Genomic DNA, 26,695 nt, shown 5'->3' on the forward strand with positions numbered 1-26,695 from the left:
TTTATTGAAAACATTTTTGTCGTCCGGGCGTTTGTCGGACAGAGTTTCGCTGATATTAAAAAACGCAGAGTCTTAATAACATGATTATCTTGTGGCTGTTACACGAAAGATAATTCGCATGATAAGCCGAAAAATTGGTATATAATATTATCTCGAATGAATTTTTCCTGCCTGATTAATTTTCCCAAATGCTTCGATAAGAAATTCCGATCGAGTGTCGAGAGGATATTTTCCTGGAAAACTGCGTTAAAAGAAAAAGGTTGTAATAATAAAAGAATAATATCAACAACAACAAGAAGTTTTTGCGTATGTAGTCGACCCGTAGGGAGATTGTTATTATTACTGTTTTCCTCATTCTCTTTTATATCTATACGATGAGTTTCGCCTGATTCTCCGACGAATTGTGTATTACAGCCGATGTAGCGTGTACGTGTACGTGTGTGTGTATATATGTGTATGTGAGCGCGTTTCGCAATCAGTGTTTACCATTTATTAGAACTACCTGTATGCGTTGGATTGTGAACTCGTTAAATTTTCTTTATTCGTGGTTTAGCTTATTAGCGGCGATAATATTTTACCAAAAGCTATTAGATACTCTTAATGCATTGCTATTGCGTTAATTCACTTAATTCGCATGCTGGGATGAATGCTCTCTGCTCGCGCGTGCTTGCCATTCCTCGTTAATAATTTTTTACCGAATCCTATACTTACGCACTAATCACATTAATCGCTTCCTCCTTAATTAATTATATTTAATAATTGATTGTGTTTCGTGCACACACCCCCTCCCCCCCTCTCTCTCTCTCTCTCTCTCTCTCTCTCTCTTTCTACACATTAAACAGTGCACTTTTATACCTCGATGAAAATGAATAAAAATAAGGAAGAAAAACGGGGAGAGAGAAAGGGAGTTGCACTCGTTCGTTCTTTATTCACGATACCCGAGTCTTTTACAAAGATATCAAGACCGTTCGTGAAAATCGTATAATAGAATTATATATAGCTAAGGGAAAAATATATATAAATATGTATATATAGCTTATATATATATACACGGAATACAAACGATCAATTCCGTGGTTGATCGGGTCAACCGAAAGCTCTGATTCGAGTAGAAAATTGAGAAGGATGCTGCGCAAAGTGCGTGCAGATTGCGGCGGATCTTCCATTATACGATTCATTTTTTTTCTCCTCGATACGGTCGACATCCAATTAGACGATTAACCATTGATTGACTAGACGATGCCTCGGCCTCTCCACGAGACACGAGTCTCTGACGAAGTAAAGCTGCGTGCGTGGCTTCGGACACACATGCACACTCGGAGCTGTTTGCAGCAGCGGAATACCAGCCGAACATCAATAATAATTACGCTAATGTACGCAAGGTTTTTCCGTCTCCCCCCCCCCCCACAACTACCCCCCCTCCTCGCTTCCTCCACTATTTATTATCGTTTGATCAGGTTGCACTAGCCTTGATTGTCGGCATATAAGGGCTGCTGCGAAGCAGGCAGCATTTTTATTACGCGCAAGCTACTCGCCACTCTCTCTTCTTCTTTTTTTGTTACTAATTATTACCTAATATCTCCTTACACATAGCCCTTCTACTCAATATCACACCTTCTCTATCAGACTTGTTAAGAATTTGTGTCTCTCTCTCTCTCTCTCTCTCTTTCTCTCTTTGGAATTTCCTTTGCCTAATAAATTCTTCACTGGAAAGCTCTGGATCTCATTAGAAAAATTACTTTTTATCACATGACCGATCGCGCACGAGCACCGAGGATTACAAGTATTATTTGTCGTTATTCCGGCCTCGGATCTTTTTTGCCATCTAAAAGATGTCTAAAAGACATCTTTTCGACTCTTCCACGACAAGCCTGACAATTTAGCGTCACAAAAGGCCGGAGGATCCTGGGCGCGATCCTATTGGATTTTGCGCGCTGGAAGAATCGTATAATTGATCGTGTATACTAGATAGATAACGCTTATCACAAGTGCGCGCTACGTCTCTTCAGGATCGACCAGGATCCTCGGCTAAAATTCTCACGATAAATCTCTATAGGACGTAACGACCTTCAACGAGATTCGTAGTGTCTAGAAATTTTGTATTTCTCTTCGGGAAACTGCGTCCTTTCTCGATCGAATCTCATCGAAGGACGTTCATTCGCGTGGGAAGGGATAACCTTATCGCTAATGCAATCGAATATCATATACATATACAAATATTCACGATTTCATAGCGTTTATCACAAGTGCGCGCTATGGCTCTTCAGGATCGGCCAGGATCTTCGGCTAAAATCTCACGATAAATCTCTATGGGACCCAACGACCTTCGACGAGATTCGTAGTGTTCTGAAATTTTATATTTCTCTTCGGGAAACTGCGTTCTTTCTCGATCGAATCTCATCGAAGGACGTTCATTCGCGTGGGAAGAGATAACCTTATCGCTAATGCAATCGAATATCATGTACATATACAAATATTCACGATTTCAAGTGTGTGCTTGTATGGATGGAGACTATCGAGCAAGTTAATTCCTATATAATCTTACGTAACACAAATAGTGCGTGTGAGTATGTGTATGTGTGTGTGTGTGTGTGTTACGCGTGGAATATCACGTGGGAAACCAACGAGGAAGGATTTCGATGTTCCGGATAAACGCTACTACCCAGTTTTATCCATTTCTATGGTAATCTTCCTCTCTCTCTCTCTCTCTCTCTCTCTCTCTCTCTCTCTCTCTCTCTCTCTCTCTCTCTTTGGTAGGAAAGACGAGCGTGAACGAAAGCATCTATTACATCGTTGGTAGCTGCTAATACGAGAAAACTCTTCCTCGAGTCCGTAGAAACGAGAAAGTGTATATTATATGTGTGTGTGTGTGTATGTATATATATATAGAAATCGTGGCGTATAGTTGTATTTTAAAAGGCCCTTTGAACACTGAAATTACGTATAATAATAACGATAATAATAGTAATGGCGATATAGTGGTAATGATAAGAAAAATAATAATAATGATAATAACAACAACAAGAACAATAACACACATCGCCCGATGCGACTCGCTATCCTTACGCATCTTGAGCAAAAGGGTAGTTGCATTCATTGTAGAAACAAGGAACGTTCGTTCGTTCGTTCGCTCTCTCAAGCACTCTTCGTCCCTCTATCTTTCTCAGATATGATCAATTTTTATATATATAGAAGATACCACCGTGTTCAGGCTCGATACGCGAGATTTTAGTCTTACCCCTCTCGGGGATCAAGAGAGCAGAGTGAGCGACGTCGAAAGATTCTTATTTTTATTTTATTTTATTATTATTTTTTTTTCCACTTTCTCTTATATTTTTCCCGTCTCATTATTGCCATCTAGCGAAGAGAGATCGCAGCCGGTTAACGATACACAACACTATTTAACGATATTGCTCATGTAAACGCGAATTATACTCCTACATCATCCTCCCCTTTCGTTCGCTTGCCTAACAACGCTTCGCATCGTAAATTTCCACCCAGGATTGCCCGCTGCTATTTTACATCAATAACGCGCAGTGGTAGTGCTCCTCCTTTTGCTTCTTTATACACGTAACACCAAAAAACACACAAGCGCACTCGGACTCGCTCACACGTTCGCACGCTGAAACGTTGATTTTCCGTGAATCGCACACGTATTTACCCTTATTATTATTATTACTATTATTATTACAGTATAGCTAAATCTAAAAACAGGCAGCCTCGATTCTAGCGTTGCCCCGAACCGCGAGGCACGCGTGTTCTATATCGTCTTGTGGGACGCTCTTTTGAAGACCTAAATCCCAAAGGAAAAAATCAGAATTTCTCCGTAAATTGATTCAGCCAGTTTGAGGCACTAGGAGGCGTCCAGTGTGAGGCACTCGGCTAGGAAGTCCTCCATGGAACGATAAGCGTGCTCGAGGACACCGGAAAGACCATGATCCTCGTCCGCGTAACTCTGAGGAAAGCAAAATAACGGTCGAATCATTGTATCACTGCAAGAGAGAGAGAGGTGCGATATATAACGCTTATACAGGGTGCAACAGTGATTTTTGCAAAACTTTATGAGTGCATCCAGAGCATTATTGTGAACATTTTTTGTTAACAAACTTTTGCTCTCCGACTTGATCCGAGCTTCCTGAAAGATAATTTTTGAATAATTTAGGAGAACCCTGTATCCTCTTTAATCAAGTGAAAACGACTCTGATAAAGTTTGTTCTCTTTGCAAATAACTCCAGGAAATGAGTTTATTTTCAATTTTAGCACATTCCACTGTTACATCCTGTATATGTATATATGTCCCTACCTGATATCTAAAGATGACTCCCGCTTCGGAGAGAGCCTTGGCGAACGAAACTCCGTGCGTGTAGGGTGCTGTTAGATCTGCCAAGCCATGAAGCAAGTACAGGCTGTGACTGGGTACCAATCTTGCTCGTTGAGTCAAATCAGCCTCCACGTATCCCTTGTAATTATCCGCCGGTGCACCAAGGACGCGTTCCGTAAATGCGGAATCTGAATCAAGTGGGAGAAACAGCAGTGATAATTCGCCAACCTCGATACCCGCGTGACGCTATCGTTGGAATTAAAGAAAGACAAAGAACGCATGGATGAATTCTCTGTATGAGGATCCAACTCACTGTAGTAGAGCCAATCAGCGATCGGATTGACGGCCACGCCACATTTGAAGACGTTCTGCTGACTACCCAAAACCATGGCCGTAACGTAGCCACCGTAGCCCCAGCCCCAAACACCGACCCTCGTCACGTCCAAGTACTTGAGACTGTTGAGCAGATGCCTGAGGACCGTCAGTTGGTCCTGCACCTCGACACCGCCAATTTTTCTAAAGAGTGCTCGTTTCCCCTGACCTCTGGCACCTCGAACGTCCAACCTGACGTAGACGACGTCGTTGTGGCTGGACATGTAGGTACCCCAATCGATTCGAAATTTGTCCGTGACCGCCTCGCTCCCGGGCCGGCCGTTGACCTCCACCAGAACCGGAAATGCAGCGTCCCTCAATTCTTCTCGCCACGATGGTGGCAACAGTAATTGCACTTGAGCTCTCCAGCCTTGTGGCAATGGAACCTGTGTGTCGTGTAATTATAGCAATTTTTATACTTTATGTATATTTATATTTATATATATATACATATATAATAATTGTAAGGATGCATAGTGCAAGAATTTCTACACGAATTACCTCGAAGCTTCTTCTGGTTGGCAAGGCTAATTGCGAGAGTTTGTCCGCTTGTTGAATCCTCGAGTCATAAAGCACACGAATCATTTTATGGCTGTCTGAATGAACACCAGCCAGTGGCAAACCAGGGCCTTCGCAATAAAGCACGTAATAACCTTGCAAGGCGGTTTCAGCTGGAGGACTCACCGAGGCACCAAAATGCGTGCAATTTGTATAGTAAAATCTGCGATCGATGATACGAGGAATGTATTGTTTAATTATGTGTATATATATAGTATCGTGCACAAGAGGAAAGGCTCTTTCTGCGACATAAACTCTGTATGACTCTCACCTACTGCTCCAGAGGACTTCTCCAAGGTCACAGGTGACGCAGAGTGGTTCCAGGCGACGAGGGTCGCTGGCCGTTGGATCGCGGACCATATAAAGGTGTCTTTGACCTGGTCTTCGTTCCCTGGTACCCAAGTAGTAAACGCGATGAGCCTTGGTGTCCCATGCCAGGATCTCGCTCACCTGAAGATAAGTAAAAAATAAGAGGCTTCTGTATACATATATATACCAAGGGAAAATATTTTTGTTCAATTAAATATAGCTATGATCAAGTGTGCCGGCGTGTGTGTGTTGTATCAGGATATATAATTGATCCTAACGAATATTCATTTAATGAGCGAGTTTAATCGTCAGAATTAATTTGCTTTAAACAATGTTTTGTTCATCCAATTATTTTGTAAACTAAGTACGAATCTCACGTATATATTCAAAGTAATATTTATTTGAGCGAAAAATTTTTTCTCTGCAAAATGTGAGTGGCGTTATAAAAAAATGGTTATCCAAAATGGCGAACCTCGTAACGTCCATGAGACAGAACAGCGATCCTCTGCTCGGTCAATGTGACGTGCTTAATGTGCGTAAAGTGTTCCTGACTGCCCTCTTGCACCGCGGCCAACAGCAAAAAACTATCACCATCCGGAGCAAAGACTGGATGTGGCTGAGCGTCCAACCATTGTCCTTCCGGTGCCCTCTCCGAGTGAGTCTCCTCGCATTCCCAATTGGGGCCTCTGCAGGCCGATACCACCGATAAATTCTGCGACCTTGTCATCCAAACTACAGCAATCTGCGTCGAGTCTTCGCCGATCCATCCGGCGGATATCAAATAGTACTCTCTGCAAGAAGAGGATTCAAGATCAAGAGATTCATATAAAGATCCACCAGAAAGACCCAGAAGAATAAACTCACTGGCCGTCGAAAACGGGAGGTGGCTTGAGTTTGACCTTGAACGGTAGGCTACTGGAATTAGTGACGTTACTTCCGGAACTGGTGACATTGCTGAGGTCCATGAGCCAAAGGTCAACCTCGGGGTTGAGGGAACCAGGGGTGGGGTACCGGATGGACTTTGATGGAGGAAATGTGGCGGCGTGTCTGGTGGTACCAACCACACCATCGGGACCAAAACTGCTGCTGCTTCCACTGGCGAACCACGGAAACTCCAGCGTGGCCACTCTGGTGTCGTTGAAACTGGCGAACAAGAGGTGGGTACCGGTGGGACTTGGCCAGAGGACTTCCGGTCTTGGTAGCACTTCCTCCTGATAGAGCCAGTCCGGCACGCCGTTGTACACCACTCCTGGCACACCTGTGTCGGTCAACCGGAAGTCGTCCAGTGAGGATGGTGCCAGCCTCAGGTAAATGTCATTGTCGGATATCATGAGGAGCGCTGTGCTGTTTCCGAGCCAAGTGGCGTGCTGCAGCCTCGACTGCTGCATCCTGCGAGAGGCGTACGTCGCGTAGAGTCGCAACGGCGTGTGGTGGCTGTAATACGTTATTGGTACGATAAATGTTACTCGATCCGTAAGCGCCCTTTCAAACTCGTATACTCACTCGTTCGTCACATCGTAAACGGTGTAGTGTGCTGTGAACGTGTGTCGAAATACCTGCAATGTCAACACGGTACGCGATTAAACGGTGCATTAGCGTTATTTTCTATAGCGTCCTATATAGTGCATATATAGAGCCAATTCATTACTCACCGGCTTGACATTGTGCTTGAAGAGCACGTATCGTAAATCAGAGCTGCATTGGTAGCCTTGCACGTTGAGCTGTCGCTGTGTGGATTAGAGGAAGGATTAGAATATGGTCGTATGTATAGGACATTCGTTAACCTCTAATGGTCGCTGCTTGAAATAATCAAAGGATCATCAAGCGAGGATCAGTCGACCCTGTAATATAGTTTTAATCATTCTTTTTCTTGGGCAACATTGATGTATTTTTATTAATATAAGAACTGGAGACCCGTATTATAATTTAGAATGAATTCTCTAAAACTTTTAGCAATAAAATTACCTGTGAGTCTTCTTAGATCTTTTGTGATAATTATAGGTCAAGTGTCATTATACAATGATTAATTGGAAAACTCTTTTCTTGTGGATCTTGAATATATTTTAATTAATACGAAAACTAGAGTCCTATGTTATAATTTGGGACAGATTGTCCAAAACTTTTAACAGTAAAATTACCTACGAGGCTTCCAGATCTCGTGTGACCATTACAGGTTAAAAATTGTTTTGAAAATGATGTTGATGCGAAGAGGGCCCGTCGAAGGGCAGCGGAAGAAAATGATGCAACTAGGCAGAGTGAGATCGGATCAATGCGCGGTGAATCTATATGTATGTATGTATATAGATGTATGTAGACCAGACTGGACCGTTTCGTTTGCCAAAAGGGGAACGAGAACGAAGATAGTTTGGATCTGGTCCATCGGGTTGCCTACTGCGGTCTTTCATCCCTTGCGCACGCAACCCACTTCGTCTTTTATCAAAGATCAATCATCTTTTTGGACGAAACAGTGTCTGCACGATTCTCTCTCGACTCCAATTCAATTGGTTAGGCTCGGTATTGCAAAATAATTATTTTCTTATTTAATGCTATTATTATTATTATATAATTACGTTTTATCAAAGATAATCATCTTTCTGTACGAAACAGTGTCAACACGTTTCTCTTTCGACTCCAATTCAATTTTACAATCTCCATATTGCAAAACAACTATTTCTTTATTTATTATACTATTATTATTATTCGAAAGAATTATATAAGAGGAAATAGAAACCTACCAGTGTATGATTAGAGACTAGGAGAGTGACGGTATTATTGCTGGTATCGAGAAGAGTGAGGGATCCATCGTCTCCTTGATAAACGAATTTGTCGTGCGAGATCCAGGTTGGTGGTAGCCTGTGAGGTGTCAGGTCACCACGAAGGCACTCCTCCAAGGTGAGACGTCTGCCACTCCAGTATAGGAGCTCATCCACGTATCTGTTCAGATTCACACACACACACACACACACACACACATATATATATATATACACATATACAGTAGAGGAGATTAACGATCCCCTTCACATCCCTATATACTCACCCCAGGAGGTATATAGCTGTGACGATTCCAGCGATAACAAAACCAATGACCAACAATGAGAAAACTATGCTTCTCCAATTGTGACCACCCTCTCCATACGTCAAGTCCTAAAGGCACATGAACCACGCAAAACCATATATAAATATATACATATATAAACAGAACGATAAACAAATAGAATCTGCGTAAGCAAAAATCACATTTTCAGGAAACTTTGTATACGAACACTAAATCTCGCCAGTTCCGAGTGTACGTCTAAGAATACCCGCTGCTATTGGCAAGCTCTCTGACCTTAACATTACCGCAGCTCAGCACTTCGCATATCCGCTGCAGTGACGATTCAGGTGCGAGCAAAAGCCACCAATTAGAGTATATAATTCACCGAACAACGCGATGTACCACGATCGCGACCTCGACACGTTACTCCAATTTATCTATTTATCGGCTTACCATAAATTTGTCGCCCGACGTTTTAGCAGCCCGCTGCAAGATAGCAGCCCCTCGCGCCAACATTCTCGCAAAGAGAGACTTTGAGACGCGACTGAGGCACGCTGCGAAAACGAGCCTGTACTGGCGAAACCCGAGCAATATTTTCGCACCGTTCGCTGCACTCTTGCCAAGCACCGACTCCCAGTCTATCGTTTTGCCATTCAGTGGTCGTTTAGACTTCTTTTAGATCGCTATTAGATTGCATTTCAGCTCCTGTGCAGTTTCTCTCCTGAATGACGAATCGTTTGCAGTGTATCGTGGCTGTGTGTTTGTGTGTGTAGATGTGGGTTGAAGCGTTCCTTTTGCGAAGCTGTACGTACACAGTGCGATTCCACTCTCTACTTTGTTATGCGAACACTGCACGATCGTTAAATTCTTCCTTGCTGTCTTGAGGCATGTCTGTATAAGGGGTTTGTATCAATTTGTGGTCAGACATTGTTTTTTTTTATAGATAAAACTAATATTTGGTGTTTTATAATTAAGAAGTTTGGTAATGAATGTATTTATAAATAGTTAAATTTCAGTGTTGCTGGATAATCTGCAGAGAATTTATTATTGCATTTGGTATCAATATAAAATATTAGCAAGCATAAAATTTTATCACCATTTAACTGTTTTTAAATATTCCACAAGGAATGGCTCAATTATAATACGAAATAATATAGTTTCTTTTAAATACAAACTCTGTCTGACTACAAATGGAAGAATCCACTTGCAGAGATATATCTTAACCCTGTGTCGTGCCTGTCTTGCGCGATACCTGATTAAAAAAAATCCCGAAGGAGTACTGGTGCTTGCGTTAATGACTCGGCTGTCCTCGGGTTAATTTTTGCTGGCACACGTATCTGTCCCGATTTCTCTTGATTAAGAAGCCAAGAGGGGTCCATTGTGCGAGGCAGGAGACAAAGCTGCCTCTCGGAGGAAAGTGAGCGAGCGGCTCTTCGCATAATTCAAAGGAGAGCTGCGGTATGCTATATAGAAAAAGTATATACGCAAATTTCGCGAGGTTGCACTCAGTGTCGGTGTGGAGCCGGAGTAATCGATCGATTCGCTAAAACGCAAAACCCGAGGATGGTTTTATAGGGAAGAGGGAACTTAACGAGTAGAGGAGGTGGGGGAGGGGGGAGGGGATGGAAGTGCCTTGGAACTCCCGAAGGCAAGGTAAATCGAGTATCGGAGGGAGGAAAAAACGAATGAGTTGGAAAATGGCAGTAGAAAAAGTCGAGCATTGGTCGGACCACGTGGGAGACCCGGGGGACCGGAAGATACGATCGTCTCCACCCTTTTTCCACTGCAGGCTGTATAATAAATTAAAGCCACTGTAACGGAGTCGGGCAAACCGCAAATTTTTGTCAAAATGTTAAGTAAAGACCTGTATATATATATATGCCTCTCCATACAGAAAATTAATATATATATATATATATATTTCTCTCAGGGATTTTTGCAAAATTATCCTCTCTGGTCAGACCCCGTTGCGGGTGTCCATTAAAAACATTAAAACATTACGCAACGAGGCACGAATTATTCCAACGAGTAAAAGTGCACGTATACATATGAAGGAAAGAAGAAATGTGCCAAAAATAATAACGCTAGAGCCAATTTACCTCTTTTACCTGGGCTGACTTGGAGCGTGGATCCGCAACCTGGACGGTCTCATCGGGAGGCAGCCGCCAGGAGTTCCTCTCAACGTTTACGCTGGCGTTCATATCGCAGACCTCCTCCACTTCCTCCTCCCGGGTCCGTCTCAACGCTCAGCGCCGTCTTTTCGTTCCGCTGGATTTTTCTACTCGATGCTTTCCTCCTCCCCCTCCTCCTCCCCCTGCAAAGGAAAGCAAACGCAAAATTAATACACGATGCACGGATTTGGTAGGTGAGACCAAGTAACACGTGGAGACACGTGAACGAGCGAGTTAGAGTTTTATCGATTAACGTTCTCTCGTTCTCGCGTTGAATTGACAAACAGTCCTCTCTGTGCGGAAAGAGAAGGAGAGGGAGGGGGAGGGAGTGAGTTCTCCATTCGGTATATACCGTACAGTGGAAACGTGTGCTGTATGTACAGACACGGTTGTGGGTGGGGGGGGGGGGGGGTAGGAAGGGGGGGGGGGGGTAGGAAGGGGGGGGGGACGTTGTCCTGGGTACAGGAGCACCGAGATGGTAGGGTGAGAGCAGCGGCACAGTGTGCGAGAGAGAGAGAGAGAGAGAGAGAGAAAGCGCGTTAGCCCCGGCGCGGCGCGTCGCGTTGTGACGTCAGAGGAAACGCGTTACGTCAGCAGTGCGGCAGCGGAGAGCGCACAAAGTACTTCCGATTTTAAAGGAAAACGCGATGCGAGCCAAGGGAACCGGGTCTGACCCCCGCGTAATTTCTCCACTTATCCCCACGAAGGGATCCGCCTGCACAGCGCACCATTATCGTCTCTGACGCAAAACAAGGTCGTCCACCTTCCTTCCATTCATCAGCCGAGCTAAACTTTTTGCAACTTTTAGCTCGCCAACATTTTTCAACAAAATTATCCAATCCGCGAATCTACGCCCCGTCCGTATCCCCTTAATTCCCACTCGCACCGATACCTTCACCCCCGCCGGTCCTATCCTTTACCTACTCCACTTATTTACGAGTGATCCGGCGCCAAATTGGCTCGTTAAACTTTTTCTTCCTGCGGTACACCCGTGTCCCTCGGATTTCAGCTAGCCCAACGCCAGTCACTCTTCTTCTTTATCCGATTATCCGACAAAGCCTGCAGCCTGGCGAATTTTTATCCTCCAACAGCCTCGCCAAGGGAACGATGAAAAAATTATTGCCACCGCTTTTCGATCGATGAACTTGATTGCGGGAAAATTTGCGGAAATAAATTCCACTGGAGGAGATAATGAAAAGTTTTCTGTATATATATAGTATATATAGGTGTAGGTGTATAACGATGGAGTTAGTCTTTGGTATTTTCTTATTTCTCTCTTGTTCCTGCCCAAAGATAGATTCGAGTGATTTATATACGAGTGTACGAGCTATTAGAATTTCATAGTCGAGCGATTATTATTTATTAAGTTGGTACAAGATGAATCTTGCTGTATTACTATAAACGATACACGTGTATATAGCTATATATATAAATATGGAATATAGATTTTTCTCGAGGAACCAAAGCCACTGGGAAGAAAGCGAGATATATGCGCATCGGGGATTATTCCGCGTAAAACAACAACTTTCTTCTTAACCTCCTCGCCAATTCAATCTCTGACGAAGGAGAAAAGCCAGCAGGATTAAATCGCGAGTGAGAGCCTCGCTATGATTTCACCGTTGGCGGTTCGAAGATAAATTCTTTTCGCAGCGAGGCAGAAATTGCTAAAAATAAAGCCACTCGCTCGTCTTGGAGCGACCGATTCGAGTGGATAAAAGAAACAACAGAAGGAAAACGAAAAAAAACAGATGTCGATTGTGGTCCATGGTCGATTCTCTGTGATAGTCCGTTTGGCCTATCAGCCATTGCAATCCTGAACTCGAGTACGAAAGATCAACGTTTATGGCCAGGACAATGGAAGATTTTCTCCAGGATAAAAGGATCGTCCAGTAGTATAGAATTACATTCGTCTGATTTCGCCATCTTCTATTCAAAACCAAACGGTGGACAATTTTATATGTATAGAATCACGTGACATGCCGTTGAAAAACTAGTTGATTCAAATTTTTGCAAATCTGGACTCGAATATGAAATATCAGTGCTCATTGATAGGACGATGGAAGATTCCTGTAGGATAAAAGGATCGTTCAGTAGTATAGAATTAAATTCGACTAGTTTCACTATCTTCTATTCTAAATCAAATTATGATCAATTTTATATAGAATTACGTGACTTTGCGTTAATGAACTCGTTGATCAAAATTTGCAAATTTGAACTCTAATATGGAATATCAACGTTTATTGCCAGGTAATGAAAGATTCCCCTAGGATAAAAGGATCGTTTAGTAATAGAATTAAATTCGACTCGTTTTACTATCTTTTATTATAAATCAAATGATGAATAATTTTCTAATTGCATCAAGTGACTTTACGTTAATGAGCTCGTTGATTAAAATTTCCAAATCTGACTCGAATATGAAATATCAATATTTATTGTTAGGATAATGGAAAATTCCTCCAGAATGATAAAAGGATCGTTCAGTAGTATAAAATTAAATTCGACTCGTTTCACTATCTTCTATTCTAAATCAAATGACGAATGATTTTCTAATTGCATCAAGTGACATTGCATTAACGAACTCATTGATTAAAATTTGCAAATTGAACTCGAATATGAAATATCAAAATTATCGCCAGAACAATGGAAAATTCCCTGAAAATAAAAGGATCGTTCAGTAGTATAGACTTAAATTCGACTCACTCCACAATCTTCCATTAAAAAACAAACGATGAACAATTTTCTGAAGCATCACGCGACATGGCGTTAATAAACTCGTTGATTAAAAATTTGCAAATTCCCTCTGTTGTGCGATTAGAAAGAAAGAAAAAAAATGGTCAGAAAAATAGTTCATCCCTTCTCTACAGCACACGATACAATTCTGTTGGTCATTTTTTTACTAGATTTTTTGTAGAGTGAATATTTATGCTCGACACAGAAATAAAAGCAGAGTTGACCTGGCTGCCAACCAAAAGAGCGGTGTTTAATCTCGGCTGCTATGAGAACTTAAAATAAATTATGAGGGAGGTTTGGCGCTGGATTGACGGAAGAAGAAGCGATGACAATTCTGAAGGGTATGCATAGAGTGGAGAGGTTGATCGATCGATGACGGAGAGTCTGGAGAGGGGAAGAAACAGTCGAGCTGAAATTTTTGGGAAATGGCGCTATAGCTTTTATACCTATGGAGAGAGAGAGAGAGAGAGAGAGAGCTGCTTCGATACGAGATGGCGAAAAATGGCGTATTGCCAAGCTGCAACGTTGGCATATCTCTATATATGCACAATACATATGAATATATATGTACACATATAGCACGTATACAGCACATCCATATACCTAACTTATCTCCTCCCGCATTTCCTTTCCAATTCACCGATAAAATAAAAGTATACCACGGTGCTTTAGAAAAAATTCCCTGGCTCGTAATCAAACCGTCCCTTACTTTGCCAACTACGCTAAAAATCTAAACAGCACAACGAAAATAATTCCCACATCGATCGGTCTAATTCCAATTGCCAGTGGAATATAACGCGTCTGATCCTTTACTTACCTTTTCTACTTATTAGTATTCATTAATGCGTGAGGGGGGTTCCCCGTTATTGGCGCTATTAGCTTTTATAAAGCAAGCCCCCCGCGATTTATCGCCACTATAATTGGCATAAATTGAAATAGTACTGGAGAACTTTTCCCACCGAGCAAGAATCTTTATCGCTGGCAGATTGAGCTTGTTTCTTATACTTAGGGAAATTTCGCAGTTCCACGTTCGATAAGCTATTATTGCGGACCGAGGACAGAAAGGAGTTATACTTGCATCGAAACAATAATGTTTCAACTAATGAACACTTTTTCATTACAATAATTATCGAAATTCATTGATATAACAAGTAGTTCATGGGTTAGCCAGGTAGAACGCCTCAGACCATGAACATAAAATGTTGTTTAACTTCCTATCTCGTATAGTTACGAAGTTAAACAGCATTTAATGTCCTTGGTCTGAGGCGTTTTATCTGGCTAACTCTGTACAATAAAGAAATCGTTTTATACTTTAATTTATTCGTTACATTAATAAAATGAAAAATTGTTTATTGCTCGAAAGGATTTTTCTTATACTTAGGAAAAATTCGTAGTTCGACGTTAAATGAGCTATTATTGCATACGAGGACAGAAAGGAGTTATACTTGCTCGAAGCAATAATTTTTCAACCACTGAACATTTTCTCATTACAGTAATTAACGAATTTCATTGATATAACAAGTATTTAATTATATAATAAACAAATCGTTTTATAATTTAGTTTATTTTCCACATTAATGAAATGAAAAATTGTTTATTGCTCGAAAGATTTTTTTTCATACAGGGAAATAGCGTAGTTCGACGTTCAATAAGCTATTATTGCGGACCGAAGACAGAAAGGAGTTATATACTTGCATCGAAACAATAATGTTTCAAGCACTGAACATTTTTTCATTACAGTAATTATCGAAACTCATCGATACAACAAGTATTTAATTATATAATAATCTATTCTTTACATCATTGAATACGTTAATGAATTTTGTTAATTAATGAAATGAACAATTGTTCACTGCTCGAAAGATTTTTTCCATACAGGAAAATTTCGCAGTTCGACGTCGGAGTAGCAATTATCGCAGAACGAAGAAAGAAAGGAGTAATTGTAGGGAAAATTATGCGTGACAAGAGATGAAATATAGGGCAGAGGCTGCAGGTACACAGGCGTTGGTATGATTAATTGTTGGAATCCCCACGCGGCGTGTGGATGCTGATGCAAGTAGGTGTTTCCGGTTTGTCGCAGGCGCAGCTTCGCATGATCGATCAGAAGGGTGAGGGGGACTCCCGAGGGAACGACCACGAAGAAGGAAGGGCGAAGGAAGTCATCCAGGTCTGGCCCGTGAAACAGTGAAACTACTAGCCCTGCACTCCCTCGCCATTAAACATTCACAAATGACTCGCGATCGAGGCTGCAAAGTTGCATCGGGAGAAAAAGTATCTTATTGGTATCCGATTTGAAAATAATGGCGTAAATGGAGCGTGTAAATAAAAAAGTGGAAATTTCAAGTTTCGAGTAACGCTCTGCGAATCCTTATTCTCCACTGCACAGTGTGCAGTGTGCTATATATATATATATATATATACTGACATATCCCTCTCAAGAGGTACTCGTGCCTCGACACAAAAGAATCGAGAATACTCGACGTGTGCACACACGCACACACGCGCCACTCGAAAGCACTTGTTTTTATTGCTTATGTTTATCCGAGCAGCCGAACTAAAGCTCCGGTACACTCACGCGTGATTCTTTATCTACTTTACTCACGCGTTTATGCCTGCTTCAACGGTCCACGCTAAATTAATCTTTTACTCCGCGAATCATTGCCCGTAAAACTCCACACACACACACACACTTATAGACACATTTTTACACCCGACGAGACTGTTAGGTTTTATAGTCATCGTGATCGATCACTCTGCGCACGATTTTCCGCAGGGCTCGAAGGTATTAACGCGATTCTGATCCTATTCATACTTTTTCTACTCGCCTCGTCTGCGCGGATATACGTTTGTACTCCTTCGGCCGAACAGCACGTAACTTGTTGCTCCCGACAAGCCAAAACTTCCACAACGGAGCACTCTCCTCTGCTTCTCTCAGGAATAAAATTTTCCTAGGGTTTTCACTGCGTCGTGCTGGACGAAATAAACGGAGAAACGTTGAGGAAAATGCAGTCTTAGAATTTATCTCTCTCTCTCTTTCTCTCTGTCTCCTTATATATATGTATATACAGGGTATAACAGTGATATATGCTAAAACTTAAGGATAAATGCAGAATATCATCATAAACATTTCTTTTAAATAAATTTCTTGAATAATTAAAAAGTCTTCGTACACGTTTTGTAAACAGCCAAACAAAGTTTCTTTACATTTTAAATAAGTAGAACAAATATTTCGATCTTTTGATTTCTTCTAAAGAATTATACAAGATTTTTACGAGCCAAAGTATTTTGATTATTATTCAGAGTAGAGTATCTATAGAAATTTATGGAAAAATGATAAAAAATAATTTGTTTTAAAATTCCAACGTAGCTGTCAGCAACGAAGGAAACATGAAAAAAGGAAACTTTTTTCCTGAATTAAAAAAAATGTAACAAGCTTTGTCAAAGTCGCTCTCACTTAGTTACAAAGCGTGTAATAATTTTTTTAATTATTCCAAAAATTAGCTTGCAGGAAGCTTGGATCAGTCGGGAGGACAAAAGTTTGTTAACAAAAAATGTTCGTAATGAAATTCTGCATGCACTTGTACATTTTTGCCAAATATCACAGTCGCACCCTGTACATATATATATATATATATATATACAGCTTCTCACGATTTCATTCATTTCTTTTCCTACATACGTATATATATATATATATATATATATATTGTACCTTTACCGCACGAATGGATCGTGTGCCAGATACTTTATCTCTAATGACACATTGAATTTAACTGGAAGTAATGTCAGTGGCACTCGCAGCAGCACCGCTACCTCCACCTCAGTACCATTGTTGCAGTAGAAATGTCGGCTTATTCGTACTTTCCGAGCACTAGTTCGTTTATCAGAACGGACAGTTGGCAATGGCTCCACTCCCCCAGCTCCCTTTATCTCTAATTTCATAATAAAGCCGGCCCATTATTTTGCAGACTCGACTATTTCGAAGCTCCGCTTTTGTCACTCGTACGCGTCTTTTCTTCGATCGAGCAAAGATATACCTGTGTATATATATATATATATATCGTGCAGTGAGCAGAGAAAATTCTATTTCGCTGCATTGCGACGTAAATCAAGTTTTTTCCCTCGCCAAGAATTTTTAATATTAATTTATCGTTAAATAGCGATAGCTTAGAATTCCTTAATAATATAGGGGGGGGGGGGGGGAACTATGCAGTTTTTACTCCATCGGTCAAACTCCCGAAGCTGATTGGATTTTATCTATTTCCGAGCCAGATCGATCCTGCTTTCCAATTCCAAAGCTCTTCACTCGAGAATAATTTTCCATGCAGTCTTAAGGAGGAGTTGTTCCCTAATTTTCTCTTTTCCCGCTTATTTTCTTCTCTTCCTGGTATTCTATATATATATATAGATCGCCGGTGAACTTGATAGATTCCTAAAAAAAACTTTGACTGGCTATAGCGATGAAGAGCGAAACTCTCGAGGCAGAAATGTTTACCTTTATTTTCGAGATAGTTGGAGATTTATCTGATTCCCCGAAGAAAGAGATTTTTCAGTCGGAGCAAAGTTTGAATCATGGTATAGCGCGGAGGAAAAAGTTGGCAGACGGAAATCGATAGTCTTGCGGTCCACGGTGGAAAATGAAAATTTCAGTTTTTCAGCAAATATTAAGTTCTCTTGTGTGGCATATGCTGTTCCCTGGACTCGACGTATAGAAGACTGAATAAATGTCTCTTAGATCGTTTCTATATATCATTTTCCATCTTGTCTTCTTTCGAGATGTTGGAAAAATAGAAAATACTAGGAGCGAATATTATTTAATTCAATTAATAACATGCAACGAGTGACGCGAAAAGTTTCTTAATTAATATTCCCTAAAAAGAGAGTCGGTTGCGAGAAATAGAAAAAAAGAAGGAGGGGGGAGACCATTGTTTAATTAAATTAATAAAACAAAGAACAGTACAAGAAATTTCCTAAAATTCCCCAAAGGAGAATCACTTGAGAAATGGACAAAAATTAAGAGATCGTTCTTTAATTAATCCACTGAAATAACGAATGACACGGGAACTTTGCTCAAATTCCCGAAAAACGAGAGCATTATACTTGCGCATACCAGACGCACTTCCAGCAACTGTCTCCGGGAAGAAAGATTAATGCTCGCGGTTCAATTTCGAGAAAAGCATAATGTGCGAGCGCGAGTAAGCGGAGTAGAGACTGGACAGTGGTATAGGTACGTGTTTGCTCGTACCAAAAATAATTCGCTTCCGCGGTTCTCTCTAAGCAAAGTATTCGACCGTAGCGACACTTGAGTAGAAGAGTGTTAGGTGAAGGGGGGGGGGGGGGTGAATGGAATTTATGGGAAAGTATATATACGTGTGTGGGAGGGGAACTCGAGGAAATGGACCGACAAAAATAATCATCGAATTTGGCATTGAATGTGTGTGCGCGTCGCGCGCGCAACCTATATATATGTATATATACATATATAGGTAGGTCAATCACCCAGAGGAAGACGAGAATAAAATAAAGCGAAAATTGCTCCGTTGGTATACGATTATGCGTATATATATATAGTTTGCTGAGAAAGGTGGACGAGAGGAAGTGCAAGAAATTTTCTGAATGGCTCGCATGAGCCATTGAAAAGCTAAACAACTAAGAGTGCTCGGGTCAAAGATCGATGTTTCCGTTCTCCCGATTGCGAGCCGCCGATAGCGTGAAATTACCTTCCAGGTGAGGGTTGCTGTTTCCATGGAAACCGCCAGTTCCAGTTTGCCTGGCTCCTAGGTCATGGCCAGCAAGCTTCTCTCATTCCCAATCCTTTTCACTGACTCTTCTTCGACCCCTCTCTCCTACCTCTTCTTCTTCTTCGGCACACGTGTGCCTCGAGCTTGCTTCGTTTCTTTCTCCTTCGCGTGTTCTCCTCCCCCCCCCCCCTTTCCTAAACTATACCTCATATTCTTATTTCCTCAATAAATTTAACACTACGATCTATATATATATATATATTAGTTGCTTTGATTTGGTATATACGAATGACACGATCGATCGACTCGTTTCTATAGCCTCGAAAATGTGTTTGATATATATATATATATATATATATATATATGTATAAGAGAAGAATTAAGGAAAAAAAAGGAAGAAAATCTTGGCTGCTCGAGGAGAAAGTATAAATGGAAGATGGGATAATGGCGTTATCAGAACGGAAATCTCGATATGCAAATGAAAAAAAAATGTGGAATATGGATTGGCAGAGAAGATGGGAGAGACGAGTGGTCCAATTGCAGCGCAGAGACTAGAATATATACTACTTTACTTTACTTTACTCTTTACTCCTCGTTCCTCGTTCTAGCCTGAATCCTTCCACCCTCCGCCATCATCCCTCTCGACTCCTTTATCGTGGAATATTCAATCGCTCAGTCAGCCTCTTGGCCTCGCTCTGTCTAGCCGGATCAAATCGCGAATCGACCACTACTCTTCTCTCTCCTCTATACTCCTCTTTACCCCCCCCCCCCCCCTTATTCAAGACCAGCTCATCTCTCGCGACCACTCGGAATTATACTAAAAGCTCTTTCCACTCTTCTCGTGAAAAGGCTTCGAATTAGACGGAGAAATCAAAGTTCAAAATATATATATATATATAGTGTAGAATACAACGAACAGAAACCTGATATATCAACGATAAATTTACAAGTTTTCCAAGATAAACCACTTTACGCTTTAGTATCAATGTAAACTGATATTACAATTTATGGATTTTTATCGAATAAAAATATTTTCTCTTCGGGGTATATCCTTCCTTCGCAAACCTCCAATCCAATGGGGAAAATGTAGATTTAAATTTGTGCATTAAAGCAGTCTTAAATCGTGTAACGAAGAAACCTGTGAAATCCCTGATAACGATACAAGTTTTTCAGGATAAACCACTTTGAGCCTCGGTATCATCGATATAAATTCCTGCTGCAATCTGCGAATCTTTATCGAAGGAAAACATTTATCGTATCTCTGTCTCTCTCCTTTGCAAATATTGATATTTTAATATAGGCGAGAATACAGCTATCTATATATTCCACCAGTGACAATGAGAAACGATTGAAGAAACTTGTCAGTAAATTTGTATGTATTAAAACAATCTTAAATCGTTTGACGAGGAAACCTGTGAAATCCCTGATACAACGATACAAATTTTTCAGGATAAACCACTTCACGCGCTTCAGCATCGATATAAATTGCAGTTGCAATCTGCGAATCTTTATCGAAGGAAAACACTTATTTCTCCTTTGCAAATATTGATATTTTAATATAGGCGAGAATACAGCTACCTATATATATATTCCATCCAGTGACAATAAGAAAGGGTGCGGAAAAAACTTGCCAGTATCATTACTTACTTCATTGTTATCCTTGCTCGGTTTACCACTATACACCGCGGAGCCTCCACTTTTCTCGCCTAAAGAAATCCCCTTATATAGGTATATATATCTACTTACAACTTTTCATTTACTGAATATTTTCGAAATATTTCCACCGTAATATCGTATCTTTCCTGCGGTTTTATGAAAGTTTTTCGAAAGACTCTAATTTACCGCATGCTTTATGCAAACTTTCGTTTCTTCGTGTTGTTATTATACTCGAGCATTTCACTATATTTTTATATATGTATACATATTGGATATATGCATGGTTGAAGAACGTAAGCATATAGTCACTCGATAAATCGAATGGAACGAATGGATGATAAACTATTCGTTATAAAAATGAATTTTGTTCATTGATTGATTTGAAAATAATTTTTACCTATATAGGTAAGTAAAATATTTAATTTGCTGAATATTTTCAAAATATTTTGAGTATCTATGATATTTCGTGTAGTTTTATGAATGTTTTTCGAAAGACTACTTCATGCTGTATACAAAATTTCGATTCTTCATTATTATACTCGAATCTCTCAGTATAGTTATATATATATAAATGTTTAAACGAGCATAAGCATCAGTCTCACCGAAAAACTCGCATAACACGAAAAGGAGAATTAGACAGTGACATAATCCCCTGAAGATGATGCTGATAAGACGAATCGAATGGAGAGCTATTTTTATAAAAGACTCGAATTCACCGTTAAATTAACGAAGAGTGAAAAGCGGAGACAGGTTTGGCTTTGAGAAGGATCGATCGACCGCGAGGATTGTTTAGCGAAAGCTCGCGCTTTCTCCCGCACTTTCCTCTCGCTCGATCCTCCCCCCACCCTTTACATATACCCAAAAAAAAAAAACTCAGTCAACTCATACGTTGATATTACTACTGACACTACAATACTCACCTTGGTTCCTTATTGAAAAATTAAACTCTCATCCACTTTCCCTCGCAGCGAACGACGCGAGAAAGATATAAAACTCTTTTTACCTTCTTTTTAGCAAACTTGAAAAAATCTTGCATTTATACAAACGAGCCGGGTATTTTTGCTTTTAAATCTGCTTATTACACAATGTCATCTTGCACGTAGGAAGTATAAATAACGAAAGGAAGAAAAGTTTAATTACCACCGTCCATCTCTCTCCCTTTCACTGGAATAACAAGCAGAACCGTACACTCCGCAACATTCTTCTTCTTCCTCCTCCGCAGCTACTTTAAAAAAGTTGAAGCAACTTTTTCTTACACTCCGTCGCACGCTTTGACTCTCCCTCGTCAAGTCTTTATTACGTGCTTTTTCAACCTCGCATTAATGCTCGTGCGATGGAAATTCTATTACGCCGAGTGAAATTTGAGGGTTGAGCCGCTCTCGCCTAGTAGAATATATAGTCTATGTATGTGCTGTATATGGCTGTGTGTGTGTTACACTGCGGACCGTGGACAGAGGCATCTCGAAACTTTGAGATTGAGGCGAATATCGAATTAGTGATTGACGCAAACTCTTGCTATAATACCCTCCAGCTACACTATATTATTACAGTGTAGCATAGCATATCTTCTCGCATAAACTCTACTAAGTAATCGCTAAAAGTCCCTGGCAAATTTCTGTCAATTATTCGGACAATTTTTGCATCGAAGAAATACAAATTTTGGTTGATGGAAAGAAGCATCGATTTATATTGGAAAGATGAAGGTGAGCAAGCTATTTTTTCTTGCAAATTCGACGATATTAAAAATTTTTTAAACGAATTCTTTGAAATTGAAGTAAATTGTGAATCATAGAGAAATTGAAATCTCGAGTCAAAGGCTCTCCTGCTAATTTGTGCAAATAATAAAAGCTCTTTGAATATTCTTTTGCAATTTTTAATATTACTATATATATATAATATTCTTGGACTTTAGTTGGATAAGAAAAAGCTGGAAAAGTTTGTTGCAACGAGCAGTAGTTGGATTGAAGAGAATTTTCTGGACTTCCATCTCTTTCCGAAAGCTTAAAACTGAAATTGGGGGATGAAGGGAGAGGGAGGGGAGGGGGGGGGGGACGAAAGAGCTAAGATGAAAATTAATTTAAGCCTCTCTGGCTGCGTCGGGGACGTTTTCGCAGATCAGAATCTCTCTCTCTCTCTCTCTCTCTCTCTCCAGCGATCCTCTCCCGGTGTATTTTCAGACATTAGTATAAATTTAAGCTCTCAGCGATGTAGTAGCATCTGTGAAACGGATAGACTCTCCAGCTGATTCTAATAATTCATTAAAACTCGAGACTCTGATTGATCAACGCACTACGTTGGGTGATTAAAAATTATAATTAAGGAGCAGAAACAGTGACTCGTAAAACTTTATGATCCTTTGCGAAAGTAGTAGATATATGTATGTATATATATAGGGATTGTCGAGGATAATATTCCGCGGTAGATTTATGGGACTCTTTATTGCACAAATGCTTTTTCAATTTTCCTGAATGAACCTGAAGAAAGCAACTTGGGAATGCATCTTTCACGCGTGGTACGCACTGTGTTCGATGTACCTGAAGAGAAAAAATATTCTTCTCGACAAAAATTTCTATTCAAACTCCCACTGTGTTTTCAGAAAATAGTGTATATTTCAATTCGCAGTAATGGATAGACTATGCAGCTGATTCTAATAGTTGATTAAAATTCGAGGCTTTGATCGATCAACTCAATGCGTTGGGTAATTAAAAATATAATTAAGGAGCAAAAACAGTGACTCGTAAAACTTTATGATGTTTTGCGGAAGTAGTATATATATATATATATATATATAGGGATTGTCGAAGATAATATTTCAGGATAGATTTACGGGCTCTTTTCTCACGACTGCTTTTTCAATTTTCCTGAATGAACCTGAAGAAAGCAACTCGGGGATGTCCCTTTCACGCGTGCCACGCAGTGTTCGATATACCTGAAGAGCAAAAATATTCTTCTCGACAAAAATTATATCATTCGACTCTCAATACTGGAGCATAAGTATTTGTAGGAAACGGACAGACTCTTCAGCTGATTTTAATAATCGATTGAATCTCGAAGCTCCGATCGATCAACTCAGTGCGTTGGGTAATTAAGAATCTAATTAAGGAAGAAAAACAGTGACTGGTAAAAGTTTACGATGCTTTGCGGAAGTAGATATATATAGCTACTGCCGAGGATAATATTTCACGTTAGATTTACGGGTCCCTTTCTCGCGAGTGCTTTTTCAATTTTGCTGAATGAAGCTGAAGACCATGCACACGAACGGGGAAAGCGGCTCGGGGATGCCCTTTCACGCGTGCCGTGCGCCGCGCTCTCAATAAACCTGCAGAAAAAAACATTCTTCTCGTGGAAATTGCCATTCAATTATGCATGGAGCAGCACTCGGCTGGTACAGTCCTCCGCTAAGGCAAAACAGAGGAGAAGGCCCGCTGAAATTACATTTGCGCTAAGAAAATACGAAACTCGTGTATACTTGATATTTTCACAGGTGTTCGTCGTGTCGACGACTCACGACGAAACTATCGATCTTCCGGGTTAGAGACTCAAAAATTTCTCTCTCCTCTTTCTCTCTCGTGTGTGTGCGTGTGTGTGGAGAGCAAGCACTGTTGATGCAGAAGAGGAAAGACAAGAATAAGACCGTTTATAGATCGTATATCCTTGTTGTGTTTCTATTGTGTATGTATGCGCGTGGTAAGTGGAACGAGTTTGTTTTTAAACAGCGGTATATGTTTGTATATATATAAAGAGACAATAGATAAAAGGATGCGTGGACGAATCGCTGTTTCTAAGGAAAATATCCACACGAATCGTTATAAGAGGATATCGTACTTTAAGAAATTTTCTAATTTCCCTTTAAACGTGAAGAATCCTCTAATAAAAAAAATGACAAAACATCGACAACTGATATTTAACGAACACAATCTCTGCACAAAGCGAATGAGTCTCAAGAAATTATTTTCATCACACAATTTACAGCAATTTAAAGAAAAGTGTCCCAATGAGGTACGAGCTCTACCATGAGAGTTGGCAAAAAATTGGTAATTTTCCATTGGACGAGAAATATAAATTTATGAAAAGATTGGATAGACTTACCTCAGTGGGGAGAATCGGTGAGAGTCGTAGGAAAGTCAGCAACAGTAAGAGCAGCAGGAAAAGCAGCAACGTTGCAACGAGATACGAATGATTTTTGAGAGAGGGTGGTGAAGGGGTTGTAAAATTGGTGAGGGGTTGTCTCGCAGAGGGGGTGGGTAGAGGAAGGATAGAGGGGAGGAAGATGGTTTATTGTTATGTCGTGGATGGTCGAATGGGGTGAGGAGGAGGAGAGTGGTTGGATGCTAGTGTCGTTGCTAATACTGTTGCCGGTACTGTTGCTGGTTGCTGCCTCGAGGGAAGCTCGCCCGGGCGGCATGGCTCCCTCCCCCTGCCTCCTCAGCCTCCACCGACGGTTTCCCTCCTCGTTTCTTCCAATCCTACCCTTTTCTCTCTCTCTCTCTCTCTCCGTCTCTCTCGCTCTCTTACTTCCTCGATCCAAACGGACAGAATTCCCACAGCCCTATCGCTCGGTCCACCGATGAACGATAAAGTTGCCGAGAGGTCATTGACCTCTCGGTCCCAGGACTACCCTTTCAACCGGCAAAAGGAGAGTGCGCCGCCTATCCAACAAGTGCTAATCACTTTGCGTCAAAAGGACCAATTATGATCACAGTCACACCGCGAGTTTCCTCCCCTCCACTGCGTCCCTCGTCCCTCGTTCTTCAGCCTCGAGGAAGGCCCTCGTCCTCAGCCACGCATCGGTGTTTTTTTGCGGAGTTGCACCAGTGAACGGAGTGGCGAGGGTTGGTAAGGGGGTGGGGCGGTGGAGGTGGAGGGATGGTGAAAAAAGGGAGAAATTGGTAAAAAAGAGAGAGAGAGAGAGAGAGAGAGGTGTGCGTGGGTGCGTGTTAGTGTGGAGTGACTGCGTGTGTGGATGTAAAAGAGAGAAGAGTCGACGGAGACCTGGCCACAGGACACGATGGCCCGGCCACTGCGCCGGCACTGAGGCTACGCCGCAGCCTCGGCCTCCTGGTGCTCCCGCCAGACCCTCCTCTCCCCTCCCTACATCTTCCTTCCTCCTCCCCACTGGCAAAACTACCCCCTTCCTTCTCGCATCCCTTCCTCCTCGATTTCGATCAAACGCCCCTCTACCATCTACGTCTTACCCTATATATATATATATATATATAGCATCATTTTTCACACACACATCCACAAAAATTGTATTTTTTTTTTATACCACCAATATCCATCCTCCTCATTCCCATATTCTCGAGCATAACACGAGAATGGAAGAAAAAAAAATCCCAGCCTAAAATATACTTATCCTCCCCCCCCCCCCTCCTCCACCTCCTCCACCTACACCATTCATGCAGGCCTCCTATATGCACGAAGCTTCCACGACTAGTCGTTTTCCTCGCGCGGTTTCTCGCGCAGCTTCCCGTTCGGGGGCTTCCACCCCTACCTACCCCCTCCCCCCTCCTTCCCCCTCATCCCCTCGGCACACTCTCGCCAGGCTAAGGGATACGGGACAAGGGATACCGGGATACGAACTACGGACTACGGACTACGGACCGTGAACGCGACGCGGTTTCTACCACGCCTGCGTCGATTTTATCCCACGGGAACTCGTCGTTCTATTCTCTCTCTCTCTCTCTCTCTCTCTCTCTCTCTCTCTCTCTCTCTCTCTCTCTCTCTCTCTCTCTCTCGCTTCCTTCCTCTTGCAAACGCGTGCACCGTCGTAAAAAATTATTCTTTGCGTTTAAAAGCT

At 41.3% G+C, this 26,695-nt stretch overlaps 1 protein-coding gene across 3 annotated transcripts; it reads right to left on the minus strand.

The window, feature by feature from the left end:
• Positions 1-1,414: 1,414 nt before the first annotated feature.
• Positions 1,415-25,908, minus strand: LOC136780020 (inactive dipeptidyl peptidase 10). 3 transcript variants are annotated; one of them, XM_066738049.1, is made up of 13 exons: positions 24,985-25,908; positions 10,706-10,911; positions 8,601-8,707; positions 8,296-8,494; positions 7,213-7,287; positions 7,064-7,116; positions 6,425-6,994; positions 6,033-6,351; positions 5,523-5,701; positions 5,195-5,414; positions 4,635-5,079; positions 4,304-4,509; positions 1,415-3,955 (listed from the first exon to the last, which is right to left on the minus strand). In XM_066738049.1, the coding sequence occupies exons 2-13, from the start codon at positions 10,796-10,798 to the stop codon at positions 3,854-3,856; spliced, it is 2,568 nt and encodes an 855-aa protein (XP_066594146.1). In that variant the 5' UTR covers positions 10,799-10,911; positions 24,985-25,908; the 3' UTR covers positions 1,415-3,853. The 3 variants fall into 3 exon arrangements, with proteins under 3 accessions (XP_066594146.1, XP_066594145.1, XP_066594147.1); XM_066738048.1 differs by having other exon boundaries at positions 10,697-10,911; XM_066738050.1 differs by lacking the exons at positions 10,706-10,911; positions 24,985-25,908 and adding an exon at positions 9,051-9,217.
• Between the last annotated feature and the right edge of the window lie 787 nt (positions 25,909-26,695).

The sequence above is a fragment of the Prorops nasuta genome, unplaced genomic scaffold (assembly GCF_024137725.1).
Source record: "Prorops nasuta isolate Cenicafe-Biocafe unplaced genomic scaffold, Cenicafe_Pnas_1.2 PNAS00018, whole genome shotgun sequence".
Taxonomy (NCBI): Eukaryota; Metazoa; Arthropoda; class Insecta; order Hymenoptera; family Bethylidae; genus Prorops; species Prorops nasuta.

Bases quoted from the DNA above. Each gene is read 5' to 3' on its own strand.
- LOC136780020 (XM_066738048.1), bottom strand. From the start codon at position 10,798: ATGAACGCCAGCGTAAACGTTGAGAGGAACTCCTGGCGGCTGCCTCCC. The intron at 7,288-8,295 runs GTAGGTTTCTAT...TAATCCACACAG, and splicing joins TAGTCTCTAATCATACACTG to CGACAGCTCAACGTGCAAGG. The intron at 6,995-7,063 runs GTGAGTATACGA...AACGTATTACAG, and splicing joins GTTTACGATGTGACGAACGA to CCACCACACGCCGTTGCGAC.